The following is a 17,754-nucleotide window of genomic DNA, read 5'->3' as shown; positions in this document are numbered from 1 at the left end:
TGCACTAAAGGTGAAGCAGATGACTGGGGAAAACAAACCTGATTAGCTGTTCTCATTGAGCTCAACCATCTTTCAGACTTCAGGCACCTGTCTTGCTGAATAGGGAGGCACTCAGATGTCTCTTCCTGTAATTTTACCAACAGTGACTTCAGCCTGCAGGGCTTTAGATTTAGAAGAAAGACTGCATATAAGAAAGGTAGTTTACAGAGATTGGGTGTGTCTCATCAAATGTGAATTTAACAGCGCTACTCGTGAGGCAAATTAAACATTTTACAAATACACTTTCAGGTGCCCTCCTCTTCTGCTATTAGGTGGAAACAATTTAGCAAAGACCTCATTAACTGGGGATCAGATTCCCCTGTGCTTCCTTCCTGCTAATTCTTTTTCCCCTCAAATTTATATACACAACATGCAGCTGTGGTGCAGAGTTAAGAATAAGGGCTTTAGAATGTAAGTGCTAGGAATAGAAGTTCCACTGTGAATCGTTTCCAGCCCTAACACTTCTGATTTTAAGTCTACAATAACTTAGCTCTCTAGACAGTGTGGATTCATTTAGCTTTAGCTGCAGGAGCGCTAATCATGATGAATTTATTTGTTCCTCATTACACTAGCTGCTTCGCTTTAAAGGCTAAGAGAGTGCCTGCTATTTCCCTTCCCCCCTGCACTCCTACAACCTCACACACTCGGTTCCACTTACAGGTTAATTTCCCTAAGTAGTCTGTGCTACATGTTTAGCTGCACTGTCTTAAAATGTGCCTATGTTACAGAGGTGCTGGGTGGGATTAATGTTCAAATTCCAGAGTAATTTGCAGGAGGTCAACAGATTAAGCTCCCTTCGCTAAAACAGCTTCTCTTAAAACTGGCATTACACCGTCTTCTGCACAGATGCATCTCAAATTACATACATACACTACACATGTATGTCACAGCATGTGTATCTATGTTTCTATTTATATACACAAAATAATCCATGTTTTGTCTGGTACTGTTCATTTCCAGAGGAAACAAAGGTGAAAGTGGAGGAAAAGTGGTGGGGGGATGGAAGCCATAATTAAAATTTGGTTCTCATGGATGGATGTACATCTAACTCACAAACCAGAGGTTTCCACTGGAAACATAAAAACCAAAACACTCTGTAGTCTGTCAGTTCTCACATGAGCAGGGAGTCTCAGGGGACTCTGCAGTAGCCATTGAATCTAACCTCCACCCAGGTAGGGTCATTTAAATTTGACTCTTGGTGCATATCCAAGAAAGGGATGGATTCAGAGGCAATTTGCTTACAGCAGAATTCTACTTTGTTGCCATCCGGGGAAAACGTCACCTAAATAAATAAAGAGGAAGAAACACAAGGTACTGAAACGCTTTTTTTCTTTTTTCTTTTTTGCAAATGTAGATGTGCAAACAAGGGCAGTGGAAGGAGAAAGAAGAACTAAGCTAGGGGAGCAGCAGGAAGTGGAGAAAGAAGATAAGGACAAGAAAAAAGAACACAGCAGGAAGGGGGAGCCTAGATGGGGAAGGAATAACAGTAATAACAGTAGCAAAGAAAGCACAAAATACCCCATAGGCCTATATCCTTCTTCCTTGTGAATATCTTACCACCCATTGGTTATTCCAGCACTGTGCTCCCTTCCCCACATAAGATTGGAAATGAAAACACTACCCCCCTCATGATTTCTAGGTCTGGTTTCTGTAATTCCCTCTTCTTATTCAGTGTGAGAGCTGGGTCTTTCAGAATATGCTTATCATTCCAGAGAGGTTAACCTGCCGATCCCTTTTATTGAGGTCTGACTGTCCTTATGGATGTATGAATTTATCTCTCCTGCTTGCTCTCCCCTTCTTATCTTTCATGTGTTGTCTGCGGAGGGAGCTGAGATTCTGGAAGCAGGCAGCAAGCAAGAGACTGGGGAGAAGAGCTGAGGACAGATGTGCCTCCCTCTTCAGATCTCTCAGGGGACAGAAAGGATGAGAAAATTCCTCCTGAAATGAATGGAGCAATTCACACCTCTCAGAGCTGTTGTTTCAGGCTACATTTATGTCTCAAACAATATTCATCTCCACCTTGAAATCTCACTCAGCTCAGGACATCTGACTGTGATGAACAGGTCATTCCAAACCTTTCTGAAAACTCTGCTGTTTAAAGGTCATTTTTTTCTAAGTGCTATATAATCCCCATGCTTATCTAACTGCCTTAAAATCTGGCATGGTTACTGCAGGTGGTGAGTAGAATCTAAATTACAGGTCATTCGAGTCAAGAATTCCCAAGATACAGCTTTCTTTTAAAAAACAACATTCTTTAATATTGACCAATCGTACCAATGTTTCCTTTGTGCACACTTCCAGAATCAAACTGTGGCTAAGGAATCTCAATTGCTTAGCATTTACCCTAGCGAAAGAAAGGCATCAACTATCTCCTTCGTATTCAGACTTCAGATATTTTTAAAGATTTCCACTCTGCACATGCAGTGAATTAAACCCTCAGGACTTCTGGGACTTCCTGACCCTTTGAGCAGCTCTGAATATCTCCTAAATAAAACTTGGAAAATCCTTTTCCTTAAGAGAAGGATGTAAAGAATCCTTGTTCCTGCACTTCCTAAGCACTCAGGAGGTAGCCATGAATTGCAGTTAGTCCATTTTGAGAATGAAGAAAAAAGGAGACAAATAGGTAACTCATGACTCTGGAAATAGTTAAACAGAGAGAGAAGGAAGGAGACAGGTTGTTATAGTCAGTAGAAGCCTAGTCTAGGGGCTGGTGGGATCTCAGCTCAACAGCTTGGAAAGTAAGCAAGCATAAGCCCACTGTGTAACAGCAACGATATAGGCAAGCAACAGCAGAATACCAGATATCTGCCATGCAAATCACCAGACTCTCATACATACATGCAAATTTTTACATGCTTTTTATTGCTCAGCCTGGCAGACCAAAGTGGCTCATTTTTCCACTGCAACATCACTGGAAAAAGCTGCTTTGCCTCAGGTTGGAGGCAACCTGCCTGGCACAGTATCAAAATGAGATGTGGATGAATGACCTAAATCCTCAAAAGACTTTCATGTTCCTTTTCACCTTACACCACACAAGGGAGGGGTTCATTTCAACAGAAGTGATTGTAGTAGAACACACTGTTATGACAATCACAACTCTTCAAAGCTGTTCCAGCTATGGTTGCCATAAATTCAACATAAGTTGGAGAGCAGTTTAGATATAGTGAGTGAATGGGAGGACCTGTAGGTGTTTCTTTCCAACTAAGGCACCTTAGGTTTATATTTTCAACGTTCTGGAAGCCACAATACTATCAGGCAGTCGATGATTTAATTAAGATATTTTTCAGTGAAATTATGCCATTACTGTTTTGTCATTTCCCTTCATCTCTCAAGGGCTGACATTTTTCAGCACTGAAGCACTGACAAACTATTCATTTAATACTCTAAGTAACACCCAAAATGAATTACATATAATTTTACAAACAACTGTGCACAAGTGAATAAAAGCAAAGTTACCATGGAATGTGTACGGAAACACATTCAACCTCAATGAGTGTCAAAGGTGTTTGTTAAAATCAGTGTTTCAAAAATGAAAGCCAGATGAATTCACAGTATCATGACATAACACAATAGTATTGGAAGCATCTACTTCAAAAAGTGTATACACATGTACAGCTGTACTTGCACATGAATTACACAGAAATTCAGCCTAAATGATGCTAATAAAACAGAACATAAACTCTGACAAAAAAAGATAAAATGCAGTAATTGACACAGCAATGAGGTAATCTGATGAACTAATAGCTCATTATATAAAAACAAGTTAGTAATCTGGCAATTCAGTCAAAGAACAACTGTTCCTTGAACTTCAGTTTCTTATTAAGGTATTGTCCATCAAAAAAAAAAAAAAAAAAGCATTCAAAATTAACCACATTGATCTGCAGATGGCAAAGCAGCACCAAAGTACTGAGATACCAGAGTATATCAGAAAAATATCATATTAAATGAAATGAACTCCAACTAATGAGTCTACTTGAATCAACTTTGAAACTAAGATCAAGTGTAAATAATGTAAGAGATAAAAACTTAAAAATGGTAAGAAGATTCGGTTACTCTATGCTACCACACTGTATTTGTAATAGGAAGGCACGTAAAAGATGAGTTCTAAAAGTTCATTTTGAACAGTTGTACCACAATCGTCTGAAAATGCAAAGTCATCTGTCACAAAGGCCTTTTCAGACAGTATGAGGATGGTAACTACGATATTTTAATCTCTCAATTAAAAGGTTCCTGAGTTTTACTCTATACCATCTTTAACTAAAGTACTTATTAGAATGATTCTCACAGAGAATAGCAAGTACGTATCATTTTTATTTCAAAGGATTTGCCCAGGGAGAATTTGAGTCACAGAGTACCACAATACATAACCATTACAGAAATTACCATCAAGTGAAAATCCCTTGGATACAGCAGCTCCCAGTGAAAACCTTAATACCCCAGTCACAACCGAAGCAACATATGCTCCAAGCATTTCATTTCCAGCAGTGACCTTTGTCCATAAAGGCAAAACACACTGGTTGTTTCACTAAAATTCAAGTTAATGACCTAATGGTTAAAAATAAGTTAAATGATTTCTTGAAACTCAGAACTATGGTTTGGCTTCTTAGTAGCCCACATGATAGTCAGTGTGCAAAAGACAGTATACTTAACATCAGTAAAGTGTTCTCAATAGTTCCTAAAAATAAAAGTATTTCTAAAGATTAAAGTAAAATTTTCATACTGTGAGGGCTCTTTATACATGACTGTTTGCATTAACAGATTAAATACAATTTTTTTCTCTTTTATGAACTCACCGAGTTGACAATATGTCAATAAGTTCTTTTCTGTTCTGGACTCTCAGCTTATTAGTTTTGTATCTGGAATCCTTAATGACTTCAGGCAGATCCAGGATCTAAGCGAAAATAAAAGTGAGATAGAAATATGGCTGGTAGGAGACATTTATAAAGCTGAGGAAATTCTTTAAGAACTTAAGATAGCTTTCCAAAAAGCACTACTTCTCATTTCTATTTCATCTAGATTAGGAAAATAAGAAAAAAAAATGATTCCTGTTCAGTGTTACACAAGAAGTACAGAAAAGGCAAAGAACTGAACAAGATCCAAATCTTAGTCGATATCTTTCACTATTACATAGGAGAGACTCTTGTGATCATATTGTAGAATGTGGAAATATTTCAAAATTATTACTGTGATGTTGGAGAGATCTGTGGGATTATCCTGCACTGAGTTATAACTCACAGAAAAACAAATAGGACTGTACTTCATATGCCAGAGAGAGAAAAGCCATGTTTAAGAATGTTTCTTTTCATTTCACTGATTTCTGTCAAAAAGAAATAAGGTTTCTACTGAAATGTCATAGTTTGTCTTTATGATTTCTTCAGAAAGAATTGATAAAGGAAACTGGTGGCATAACTTCCAAGAAAGGAGAAACTTATCTTCTATTTTTAACTGTTACCTGGTTCATGAAAAATGTAACTGTCAAGAAAAGGCAATGTGAATTATATTATAAATGGAATTAGATGTCATGAATTTGTGTTTGTATTTTTCTTTTTGAGGATGACATAGCACTGGAGCAAGTTGCTCAGAGAGGCTGTGGAATCTCCTTCTCTGGAGATACTCAAAAACTGCCTGGACACTTTCCTCTGCAACCTGCTCTAGGGAACCTGCTTTAGCAGGAGGGTTGGACTCAATGATCTCCAGAGGTCCCTTCTATCCCCTTCCACTCTGTGATTCTGTGTAAAGGCATTTACAAGACAGATTCACGGTACGGACTACCAATAATTACTATATAATTTATTTACTCATGCAGTAATGTATTTATATAGAACATAAACTGAATAAGTTTCGCTTTTCAAATTTAATAAAATATGCAGTAACATCAGCTACAGAGAAAGGCAGAAAAGAAGCTTACAAAGAAAGAGACTGTCATGTATTTAGTGATCCTCAATGAATTTTTCTTTTATTAACTTGCCCAAGCACTCCTTGAATTCATTTGTCTATGCACACCCACATGCTAGTGATACATAGATTGTTGTCAACCTCTTTTGAACTTGACTCATATTTATACTAACTCCTTCAAGATGGGTTCAGAGTGAGGTCACTATCATTTAATGACTTCTCATTTCACTGGGAAGAATAAGGATATGGCTTCAGTATCAAGTGAATAGCTGTTGATGAGTTCAATATTTTTCAAAAGATATTCAGAGACATTCAATACAGATAGTCACCCTTGACCTGTTTGTCACCCAGAGTGACAAAATCGAGACTGGAAAAAGAGGTATCAACAAAACTATGTTAGAACAATGATCATATTACATAACTTTTCTGCAGATTTTAATCACCAATCTTCCATCAACATTTGCTACATATTTTCTCTTCCATCTATTTTCATACAATCTAGTTTATGAAAATCGTGACATATCGTAATCTAGCTTTAGAAAATTTTTTCCTCTTTTAGAAAAATTTTTAGAAATTTTTTTTCTTCCTTTTTAATAATAATGTTGGCTCCCCCTAAAAGTTATTCCTCTTGTTGATACAGTTATTTGGGTATTGAAAATTACTGCTTCAGAAAAACAATGCAAAATTTTTCAGAAAATGACAGTGAATACTTATTTATAAGAGCTTAAGCAACTGAGAAATTTGTGAGAAAATTATAGTTCCATTTGATGCTATATGAAAAACTCATATTGAGTTGCTGGCTATACTGTTTTAATTAATGTTACTTACTTCAGTGCCAACTTAATGTCCATCTCTTATAAAGCTGTAGCTCCATTATGTTCTCAATTTTGTGTCCAAGAAATGCACATTGGTAAGTTATTCATTACTGTATCGTGCTATCAAAGTTATTTTCCTTATTTCACTCTGACCGCTTAGAAAGGAAACTGTTCTCCATTTCTCCTGCAAGCTCACTTGCAGAATAGTTGGCCTTTGCAGTGAAGATTTAGGATGCACATTCAGAGTTTACACCCTGCGTTTTTCCCCCCAAGACTGTTTGCACCCTACTCTGCTGTACACAAAAGCACAGTATTCTGAAGACTCATGCGCAGTATTCCTATTTAGGCTGAAGCAGCCACATGCCAAGATGTGCTTTAGTAATACTTGATCGCTTTGAAATGCACTTCAACCAGCAGCATTACAAAGTTTTTCAGCAGTCATCCAAGTCCCCAAACAACCTACAGTTAGTTTTCACTGATTCTGAAATTATTCCAGTTTTTTTCTTTCTTACTTGCTAACTGCTTGTCAGAAAAGATATGGTTGAAGCAGAATGTTTGCAATTATTTACAGCTTGAGACAGCTGTTATGTCTCTTGAGTATGTGTCTTCAGGGCAACGGCTCCCATAAATTCTGTATTTTCAGCACCAACTCATCTCAAAAAAGTTCTCTAACAGCAATCCCAATGTTTGAATTAGTGGCCTCTGTATTTACTAAAGGTTCATTAGGGTGTTGAGGGCCTTCCTGTTATAAAGTCTTCTTCCTTTACTGGCTCTCCCTCTACTGTGTTTTAAGCTCCAAATCACCTCTGTCTTAACACAGAACATACCTCTAACAGTATTCACAGCATTCCACTGACTTCCACGTTCCTCAATTTCTGTGCAATTTAACAGTATAAAATCCATACCTACAAGAACTCAGGAAGGGCAAAGAAAAGGAATGTTCTTTTTAAACTCAAATAAGATAACTGGTTTATAGAAAAAACTGACCGCTACCTACAACCTGAACTAAATTTTCTGTTTTCTTATTCTCTTTGAAATGCAAGCGACTGTAATTTTTCCAGTTGCTGTACTTCCTACTTTCAATTCTAGAAATACTAGAATCAGCAGGCTGCAGAATAGGACCCACTTAACTGCAGGCTCTTCAGATTCTGCAGTAACACAAATCATAGCCTCATCTTCTGGTGCAACACTTGCTTCCTTAAGGAGGGAGTACGTAGCACCAAGCCCCACCATAAGTCTCTCAGCTGCACCCTAAAGTGATGTGAAAGCATGGTCTGAATTCCTGGGGCATTCTAACTCACACCATAGTGTTGGAACTCACTGAGACAGACTTTCAGCTGTACAGGATGTCAGGATGATAGCATCGGGTGAGTAATTCAAGTGATAAAGCACTTGAGAAGACGTTCATAGTAATGCCCTAATTACTTTCTGGACATATTTATTTTAGAGGAAAATCAATCCTTGATAAAGTAGAGTTGTGGCGTATAGACACTTATTCAGTCATTAGTCTTTATTCATGTTAATATAATGGCCACGCTATAGTGGTTTGACATGTGTATGAAGAAAACCCATTGGGCAAACTTTGAAGAGGTTACCTTGCTACTTATTGAGAAAGGTAATTCAAGCAAAAGAAAGCAGGCTCCTCCAGATAGCTATGTCGGCATACGTTGCTCAAAACACACCAAGAGAGAAGATAGCTTCAGAAAATCACAACTTCACTAGCTACATATTCCAGTTATTAGTCATTAACATCCACAGAAATGTGAAATGGCTGAAGCGAACAAATGGAAAAAAATAATGCTCAGTTTCCTGAGGCTGACAGATCATTCAGTGCGATTAGTTTAAGCTAAATATCCAAGTTCCAAGAGAAACTACCCAATGACAGGAAAAAGGTAGAATTCTCATTTTAAAAAAATGCTGTCTAATACTATATGCAAAACTTCTAGAAATCTAGATGATCTTTGAGGTCCTTTTCAACCCGGGCCATTCAATGATTCAGTGATTCTCTTCTGCTAGCCTACTTGTTAATGGGGTCTTTTGTTTGGAACTTTACTACTCTATTTATGAACAATTTTCTTTCCTACAATCACTCCTTCTTTTCTAAAATGTATTCACAGCCCAGGGAGAAACAATTCCAGGCATTAAAACCACAGGAAAAGAGTATGTGAAAAATCCAGAAATAAGTCAAAAGTTTTCAAGAATTGCCAGAGAATCATGTTTCTTCAATACAAAAGAAGTAGGATACCAGATTTTTAGAAGCGGCAGTTCTGTTGAAGCTTTGTTCTTCTGCATTGTATCTGCACCACTGCCAAGTCAGCCCACAGTCTGTAATATTTCTTTTCCAAGAAGTCTACTAGATTCTCTGTGAGCGCAGACCAGCACACAGCAGCATGCAAAAGGACAACACGGTAGGCTACTTATTAAGGTGGCACATGAACATCCAACCCCCAACCTGGCTATGTTAGTAACTGTGCCTACCATTGTTTTATGGAAAACAGTGTCACATTTTCTCCTGAAAAAGGCACCAGTGTGACCTCCATGATATTCACCATTCCGTAACTGGAAGGTTGCTAGCTGGTTCATGTTTTAGCAAACTAGCTGTGCACTGGAATAGACTTTAAAAGGGGCCTGGCACCCACTAAGTTTGGAATTGAGGTGTTCTGAATACACAAGCAAAGCACAGAGATTCATCAGTCCCATAAGCAACCAGCTAGAAGCAGAGGGTTTGAATGTATTTATTTTATAAAAAGGGGAATGAAGAAGCAATCAATAATTACTTCCCTATACAGCATGGAAGCTGTTACACACTTTTGTACTGGCAACCTCATAGATCATTACCTGGCACACAGTGACAAACTGCTGATCATTTCCAGCTCCCACCATGATGTAACCATCCTCAGTCTTAAAAGCCTAGAAGAACAAAGGTAGGTGATAAGCAGTGACAAAAATATGAAATATTAGTATAACTTTTAGGTGATATTTTGTAAATAATGTTCAAATGGCTTTCTTAAATTAACATTTCCATCGATAGATTAGTTCTACAAAAGAGGCTCATTGTCAGTGTTCCCAAGATCAAGCTCCTAGAGAAAACAGAAATTCTAGCACTGAGGAATTTTTTATTTTTTTTTAATATGAACTTCATTACAGTGGGCTTATTGACAAATTTTATGTTTAAATCACCTCCAATTAGATTTTCACTAGGGCCAAGAAAATCTCTAACTGGCATTAGCCAAAATTTTTCTACTGCACATCCTCTAAAAACGGATAATGCAAATGGATTCTCCTTTCTTCCACACGTCTCCTTTATTACTGCTGCAGTTATCGCAAGCGCTTGGGAAAACCTCTTTTTGCTATTAATTCAACTTCAGTACAAGAGGACAGCACAGCTCATGCACTAATGGTGACAAGGCCTCGCATTAAGCTCTCACAGAGAACAAAACACATCTTCACTGCCTGATCCAAAGCTGGAACTCTTACAATAAATTTTGGTAAAATAACACACAGGTAAAAGCCCTAGTGTAGAAACAATAATAAACATCTCTCATCAGTGTGGCTGACTCTACTTGACAAACAGAAATATTTCAGTCCAATTTGCAAGCTTTTGCGCAGATACAACTACATCCATGCCAGTAGTCTCTAACCACTTGGCTCAGTCAAAGTTTTCAAATTCTATGTGGAAAATTACATCCACTGAAATGAAAGGAACTGCACGTGGTATTTAGGTTATCATTTGTTTACTTCCTCTACATTTCATTTCCTGAAAAATAGTATCAGTCAGCGATAAAGTTTATGAATGTATTTTTCAGAGATTTAATCTAGCACTTGGATCTAAGATTCATAGCAAATAAAGATGAAATTCAGCAAGCACTGAGACCCAAGCATGCAAAAAAAAAAATCCCACTGACTTGACCCTAGGACAGTAATAGTCTAGAAGTATGCATAATATATACGTACTGCATACTCACACTAAGAAAAGCAGTGAGCAGAGAAAAACTTGGGGAAAAGAATACAAAAAAGAAAGTTGTACATAATTGCATAAACATTTTTTAGATAGATCTATACATGCAGATTTCTGTCTGAAACAGTCATGACAGAGCCTGGTCTAACAATATGTAAGTAACATTTATTTAATTTTTTTAGAATGCATACTTTTTAGTCAGAATAGTTATGAACTGAAGCTGCCAGTATAGCTTTACTACCTTCACTTACCTGGAAGATCTACTTCCTGACCCCCCATGCCCAAATCCCATCTGCCTTTGCTGATGCTCTGAAGTCTAAAAGCAACCACATAAATTTCACACCAATTATGGTGTAAATATTGCACATACCTGTGTGCATATGTAACACAATATAGCTTTTATTGGTATGACCACCTACCACTTCCACTAAACACAAATTACAAATTATTTTACACATTTTTTCATACTTCCAGTCTGGATGTCTATTACAGACTGCAAAACCCACAGTGTACATCATGCACTCATATACAGATCCCATTTTTTCACACACCAAAATATATTCAAACTGGTGATATGGGCAAATCTGAAACAGATAACTATCAGCAGATTCTTTTGAGACTCAATCTATGCAAGAGGGCTGCGATCGCACAATAGCTGCATGCCACCATGAGGTATGCGTCTGCACCGTGGGCTGCCTCATGAGCAGCGGAAGTCACTTGAAATTTCAGGGCCTGGTTATTAGCATTTGGGCTTCAGTGGGTTTGTGGAATGTGTGGGAAAACTGATTATTCTTAATTGCATTGTATGTCTAAAAAGCCAAATCAACAATCATGTAAACCTTACACAACAAGAATGGTATCATAATAAATGCAGCAGTGTCTTTTTCCACGAAGCTTAACTCAAATGTCTTCAGCTGCTATTTCATGCTTCCCACTACAAAACAACTGATAATTTGTCAGTCACTGCTGCTGATAAAGCAGAAATATCCAAACGTTATTAGCACAACATTGGTGCCAACATTTAAGGGTGATAACAATGGTTTTATTCATAACCCATAAATGTACGCACACTACAGGTTACCACAGGTTACTGTCTGGTCACAGAAAGCTTCACAATATTATTATACAAAAGAAAATAAGAGCAAAGTGCAGTCAGGCTTTAATGAGATTTTGTTTTGATAAACTACTGTCTATCACATCAAATTACTTCATATTAGTGCAATAAAAGGCACTATGCATACAAGGCAAAAGTCTTTTTACCCTTCCGCTTTTTCTAAAGAACAAAGTCTTCTGACAAGATTATTAAGAGCATGATCACAATTTAAACTGTGACTCCCGCGTGCTATATATCCTGAGCAATAGGAAATACCCCTGCAGAAGATAGGAAACAAAAACTAGTCTGAAGAGTTTGTTCACATGTACTTTGTGGAAAAGACAGGGGAAGATTGTGCACACAACAGAGGAGTTTTTCGGCATGTTTTGATAGGTTTGGAAAAGAAGATCACCTGAAAATTTGCTTTCAACAATATACATACAGAACAGCATAGTAACACATGTACATCAGTTTTCTTCCTATGAGAACCAAAGTCTTCTGCTTCTCCACAAGAACAGCCACCCCTGTCACTTTGACAGCTCCTTGCAGTCCCAGGCAGCTCAGGTCCCTCCACTGGACTCCTCCCATTGCCTCAGCACAGCAGCCCAGAGGATGCCAGCCCCTGCCCTCCCTTCTTCTTCTTGGTGAAGAAAAGATGTGAGGTCTTAGCAAGGGAGGGGGAGGGAATGAGAAGGATGGGTTCACAGGATGAGCCTGCAGAGAGTTCCTGAAGTTGAGGCTCTCTCAGCCAACAGTAAATTTACAGAAGATTCAGTGCCAACACCTAGGCAGCCATCTGGAGGGAGGTGGACAGGACCCCACACCACTGCAATGGTAGGGGTGGGATCTGGGTCTCCTCCTACACTGCCTGAGAGCAACAGATTGGTGATGGTTCTGCCCTGATGGAGGTTGATCTAATTCCATCGGCTCTCCCTCCACCTCTGCATCCACCTCCATGGGCTCTTCATCACTCTCAGGCAGGCCCACCTGCATCGGCTCAATGGTGTGGAGCCTTCCCATCAGCCTCCTCATCTTGGTAGGTAGGCAATAATCCATCACACCTCCTTGGAAGCAAAAGCAAGCACCTCTGAAGCTCAAAGTTAAATCATAGTTGGCATCTGTTGCTCAGTGACTGGAGTTCTCGACACAGGGTCCCCCTACTTAGAGGGCTCAGAACAAAGGCTGTGAGGTGACTTATGACATCAGAAGGCCATGGCAACAGCATTCTAACAACGTCTCATGGTGATCAAAACATGGCGGTGTTGGGAGTTGGGGCCTACAGCCTGAGAGTCCCAGTTTTGAAGGAGGAAGGGTGGGGGTGCTTGAGGACCACTTTCCTGGGGATGGCTCCCCCGTGTCATTTTGCATGCTGAAGGGAATGGCTTCCCTTGGGCACAGGGAACTGCAGGGGCTCCAGCTACCTCTTCATCTCACGAGTGGGATCCTTTCTATGAGAGGGTGGAAGGAGTGTCCCAGGAGGGTCAGGGGCATCTCCACTATCCCCTGCAGCTGTCTACAATTGGAGCCACTTGTATGTGGAGCAGATACAGTCATTGGATCAGAATCAGTTGCAAAGGCAAGTGAAGGGCTGAGCGTCAATTAATCCATCAGACTGGGTACGGCTGACAGGCAGCTCTACAGCTTCCACAACTGAACAACTGAATAACAGATTCCATAACTGAATGATTCCATAACTGACTTCAAATTGTTCAGGAGACTGGTAGGGAAGATCCCTTGGGATTCAGTCCTGGAGGGTAAAGGGGTCCAGGAAGGCTGGTTGCTCCTCAAGAAGGAAGTCCTGAAGGCGCAGGAACAGGCTGTCCCCCGCAAGATGAGCCAGCAGGGAAGGAGACCGGCGTGGATGAACATGGAGCTTTTCCTGAGGCTCCAGGAGAAAAAGAGAATCTATCTCCTGTGGAAGAAGGGACTGGCAACTCGGGGAGAGTACAAAGAGGTTGTTAGGATGTGCAGGGAGAAAATTAGAAAGGCAAAGGCCCAGCTCAAACTCAGCTTGGCTGCTGGGATAAAAGGGAACAAGAAACTCTTTTACAAATATATTAACAGTAAGAGGAGGACCAAGGAGAATCTCCATTCTTTACTGGACGTGGCTGGGAATGTGGCCACTGAGGACAATAAAAAGGCTGAGGTTCTCAATGCCTTATTTACATCTGTCTTTAAAAGTCAGACCAGTTATGCTCAGAGTACTCTACTCTCTGACCTGGAAGTCTCGGATGGGGAGTGGAATAAACCCCCCACGATTCAGGAGGAAACGGTCAGAGACCTACTACTCCACCTGGACTGCCACAAGTCCATGGGGCCGGACGAGATCCATCCAAGAGTACTGAGGGAGCTAGTGGAGGAGATAGCCAAGTCGCTTTCCATCATCTATCGTCATTCCTGGTCAACTGGAGAGGTCCCAGAAGACTGGAGACTTGCCAATGTGATTCCCATCTACAACAAGGGTCGTAAGGAGGATCTGGGGAACTACAGGCCTGTCAGCCTGACCTCAGTGCCAGGGAAGGTGATGGAGCAGATTGTCCTGAGGGAGATCACGCGGCATCTGCAGGACATCCAGGGGATCAGGCCCAGCCAGCATGGGTTTGTGAAGGGCAGGTCCTGCTTGACCAACCTGATCTCCTTCTATGATCGAGTGACCCGTCTGGTGGATGAGGGAAAGGCTGTTGATGTGGTCTACCTAGACTTCAGCAAAGCCTTTGACACTATCTCCCACAGTATTCTCCTGGAGAAACTGGCAGCCCGTGGCTTGGACAGGTACACTCTTTGCTGGGTAAGAAGCTGGCTGGAGGGCTGGACCCAGACAGTGGTGGTGAATGGAGTTAAATCCAGCTGGCGACTGGTCATGAGTAGTGTTCCCCAGGGGCCGGTGCTGGGGCCTGTCCTTTTCAATATCTTTATTGATGACCTGGATGAGGGCACTGAGAGCACCCTCGGTAAGTTTGCAGACGACACCAAGCTGGCAGGAAGTGTCAATCTGCCTGTGGGCAGCAAGGCCCTACGGAGAGATCTGGACAGGCTGGATCTCTGGGCTGAAGCCAATGGGATGAGGTTCAACAAGACCAAGTGCTGGGTCCTGCACTTTGGCCACAACAACCCTAGGCAATGCTACAGACTTGGGGCAGAGTGGCTGGAAGACTGTGTAGAGGAAATGGACCTGGGAGTATTGGTTGATACTCGGCTGAGCATGAGCCAGCAGTGTGCCCAGATGGCCAAGAAGGCCAATGGCATCCTGGCTTGTATCAGAAATAGTGTTGCCAGTAGGAGTAGGGAAGTCATTGTCCCTCTGTACTCAGCCCTGTTGAAGCCCCACCTCGAGTACTGTGTCCAGTTTTGGACCCCTCACTGCAATTGAGGCCCTGGAGCGTGTTCAGAGGAGGGCAATGAAGCCAGTGAGGGATCTGGAGCACAGGTCTTATGAGGAGCAGCTGAGGGAGCTGGGATTGTTCAGTCTGGAGAAGAGGAGGCTCAGGGGAGACCTTATCACTCTCTATAACTACTTGAAGGGAGGTTGTAGTGAGCTGGGGGTCGGCCTCTTCTCTCTTGTAACTAGTGACAGGACGAGGGGGAATAGCCTCAAGTTGTGCCAGGGGAGATTTAGGCTGGACATTAGGAAATACTACTTTTCTGAAAGAGTGGTCAGGCTCTGGAATGGGCTGCCCAGGGAGGTGGTTGAGTCACCGTCCCTGGAGGTGTTCAAGAAACATTTAGATATAGCGTTGGGAGACATAGTTTAGTGGGGTTATTGGTGGTAGGTGGATGGTTGGACTAGGTGATCTTGTAGGTCTTTTCCAACCTAGCTAATTCTATGATTCTATGATTCTATGAAGACATGGAGATTAATCCTTGGTAAAATATCAGAGCCCTGAGAGATCATAGCCAGCTTGTTCTGCTACCTGAACTAATTTGCCCAAACAGGTGGATAATGTGCACAGTGGTACCTCCAAAGATGATTTTGGTCCTATCTATATCCTCTGTAACGAAAAAATATAAAAATCACATTCCTAGATCAGTGGATATCTGTGCACACTCCTCTGCAAGCTACATACAACCTACTATGTGTATCAATTTTTTGTTTCTTCTTGCAAAATGGTTTATAACAAGTCTTAAAAAGCTGTGATTTAGTTGAATTTCAAAACAACTTGCCTTGTGTGCAGACCTCATTTTTTAAATCTTTTCAGCAGTATCCCTAAAGACCATAGTGAATGTCAACAATAGAGAAATAGTGAATTCTCAGTTTTGAGCGAGGGAAGAAAGATCATTTTTTCATAAGAAATGAAAATACAAAGCACAGAGATATAGAAAGATATTCAAATGTTACTGCAAATGGCATGAGCTATGCAGCTTGCCTAGTGATTTCAAATAATTGAGTATAATGATGTCCGATCATGTGGCCATCAGGTATGAGCCAGGATGCGAAACTAAGAAGGCTGACAGGATCTGAGGTTAAAGAATGTTTTAAAGTAAGTGGAGATTAATGAAGGTCCACTGGGGTTCTCTCACGATGCCTGTGCGGGATGTTCTCACTCATGCAAGTCCATCTGCATACTTGTTTTAGCATTTCTGCACACCTCTAGACTAGTATCAGCATATTGTTAAACTCGTTAGCCACATGGAGAAAAAGAGAATGCTTGGGAAGATGTCATGGTTTTATGATTTTTGGTTATCGATATTCCACATCATAGCATCATATAGTGTACTGGGAGTTAAAGAGTTAATGCTCCAATTGGATCGTGGATAGTTCCGGGTACCTGCTTCTCAGAAGAGGAGAACTACTACATTCCCCAGGGGACTTTGCGACCCCGTTACCATTTTCCGGTCAGAGGAAAAGATAAAAACTCACATATCACGAGACCTGTTTGTCTTTCCTCCCGTCTCTCGTCCCGGCAGCATCTCACTCCCCAGCCGTCTCATTGTCAGTATTAGAGTAAGGCCTACTTTAATTTTGGACACTCTCTCTAATTGTATTAGATTTATCAGCTTAAATTGTAATTACATTGTATTATAGTGTGTTATTTTGCATTCCAATATCTTATTTAGTAAATTAATTTGTTTCTCCTCAGATCGTTGCCACTGTTTTGTTCTCAGGCTCATCTCCTTACCCTTTTTTCCCTTTTCCCTTTCCCAGGGCATGAGTCCGTGGGTCCCCCATCCCATTCGTCAAGGAACCGGGCCAAACACCCGTAAACCGTTGACAGAAGAAATATGCACTAAGAGATTGTAATGGCTTTAGATTCCAGTGTTAGCTTGGTCTCAGAGTTCTGTGTGCCATAAACAATGACTTCACTTAAAAATATTTCTACCTCACTTTTTTGGGTTTTTTTTTGTAACCACTGATGCAAATGTAAACACCTCCTGAACATACTAGCATCATAAAGGTACAACTAGAAGAGTGAACTCAGAATCATAGAATCATATAGGCTGGGCAAGATCATCAAGTCCAACCATCAACCTGACCTGCCATGTCGCATCACTACGGCATGTTCCTTAGTGCCATATCCAGACTTCTCTTAAATACCTCCAGAAACAGAGACTCCACCACTGCCATGCGCAGCCTTTTGAAATGCTTGACCAGTGTCCCCATGAAGAAATTCTTCCCAATAACCAATTAAACTTCCCCTTGTATAACCTGACACCACTGCCTCACATCTTATCACTCATCTGGAAAAAAGAGACTAACATCCCCCTCGCTGCAATCTCCTTCCAAAATATTCATAGAGAGAGATAAGGTCTCTCTCATCCTTTTCCAACCCCATTTCCCTCAACTCTTCCTCATAATCCTTATTTCCCAGTCTCTTTACAAGTTTTATTGCTCTTTTCTGCACGTGCTCAAGCAACTCGATATTCTTCTTGTATTGTGGGGCCCAAAACTGAACACAGTGTTTGAAGTACAGTCTCACTAGTGCCATGTAAATGGTGGCAATCAATTCCCCAGTTGT

At 40.6% G+C, this 17,754-nt stretch overlaps 1 protein-coding gene across 5 annotated transcripts in view; it reads right to left on the bottom strand.

The window, feature by feature from the left end:
* SUGCT (succinyl-CoA:glutarate-CoA transferase) overlaps positions 1 to 17,754 on the bottom strand; it is a 336,065-nt gene that overhangs the window by 199,908 nt on the left and 118,403 nt on the right. For all 5 annotated transcript variants that reach the window (XR_002434884.1, XR_002434885.1, XM_021385794.1 and 2 more), the window contains 2 exons: positions 9,588 to 9,659; positions 4,833 to 4,930 (listed from right to left, as the gene is read on the bottom strand). Coding sequence is in view for 3 of the 5 variants with exons in the window: in XM_021385794.1 (XP_021241469.1) it covers positions 4,833 to 4,930; positions 9,588 to 9,659 (170 nt within the window). In the remaining 2 variants the exon portion in view is untranslated. The remainder of the gene's footprint in view (positions 1 to 4,832; positions 4,931 to 9,587; positions 9,660 to 17,754) is intronic.

This window comes from Numida meleagris, chromosome 2 (genome assembly GCF_002078875.1).
Source record: "Numida meleagris isolate 19003 breed g44 Domestic line chromosome 2, NumMel1.0, whole genome shotgun sequence".
Classification (NCBI taxonomy): Eukaryota; Metazoa; Chordata; class Aves; order Galliformes; family Numididae; genus Numida; species Numida meleagris.
This window is presented reverse-complemented; position numbering and strand designations above follow the sequence as displayed.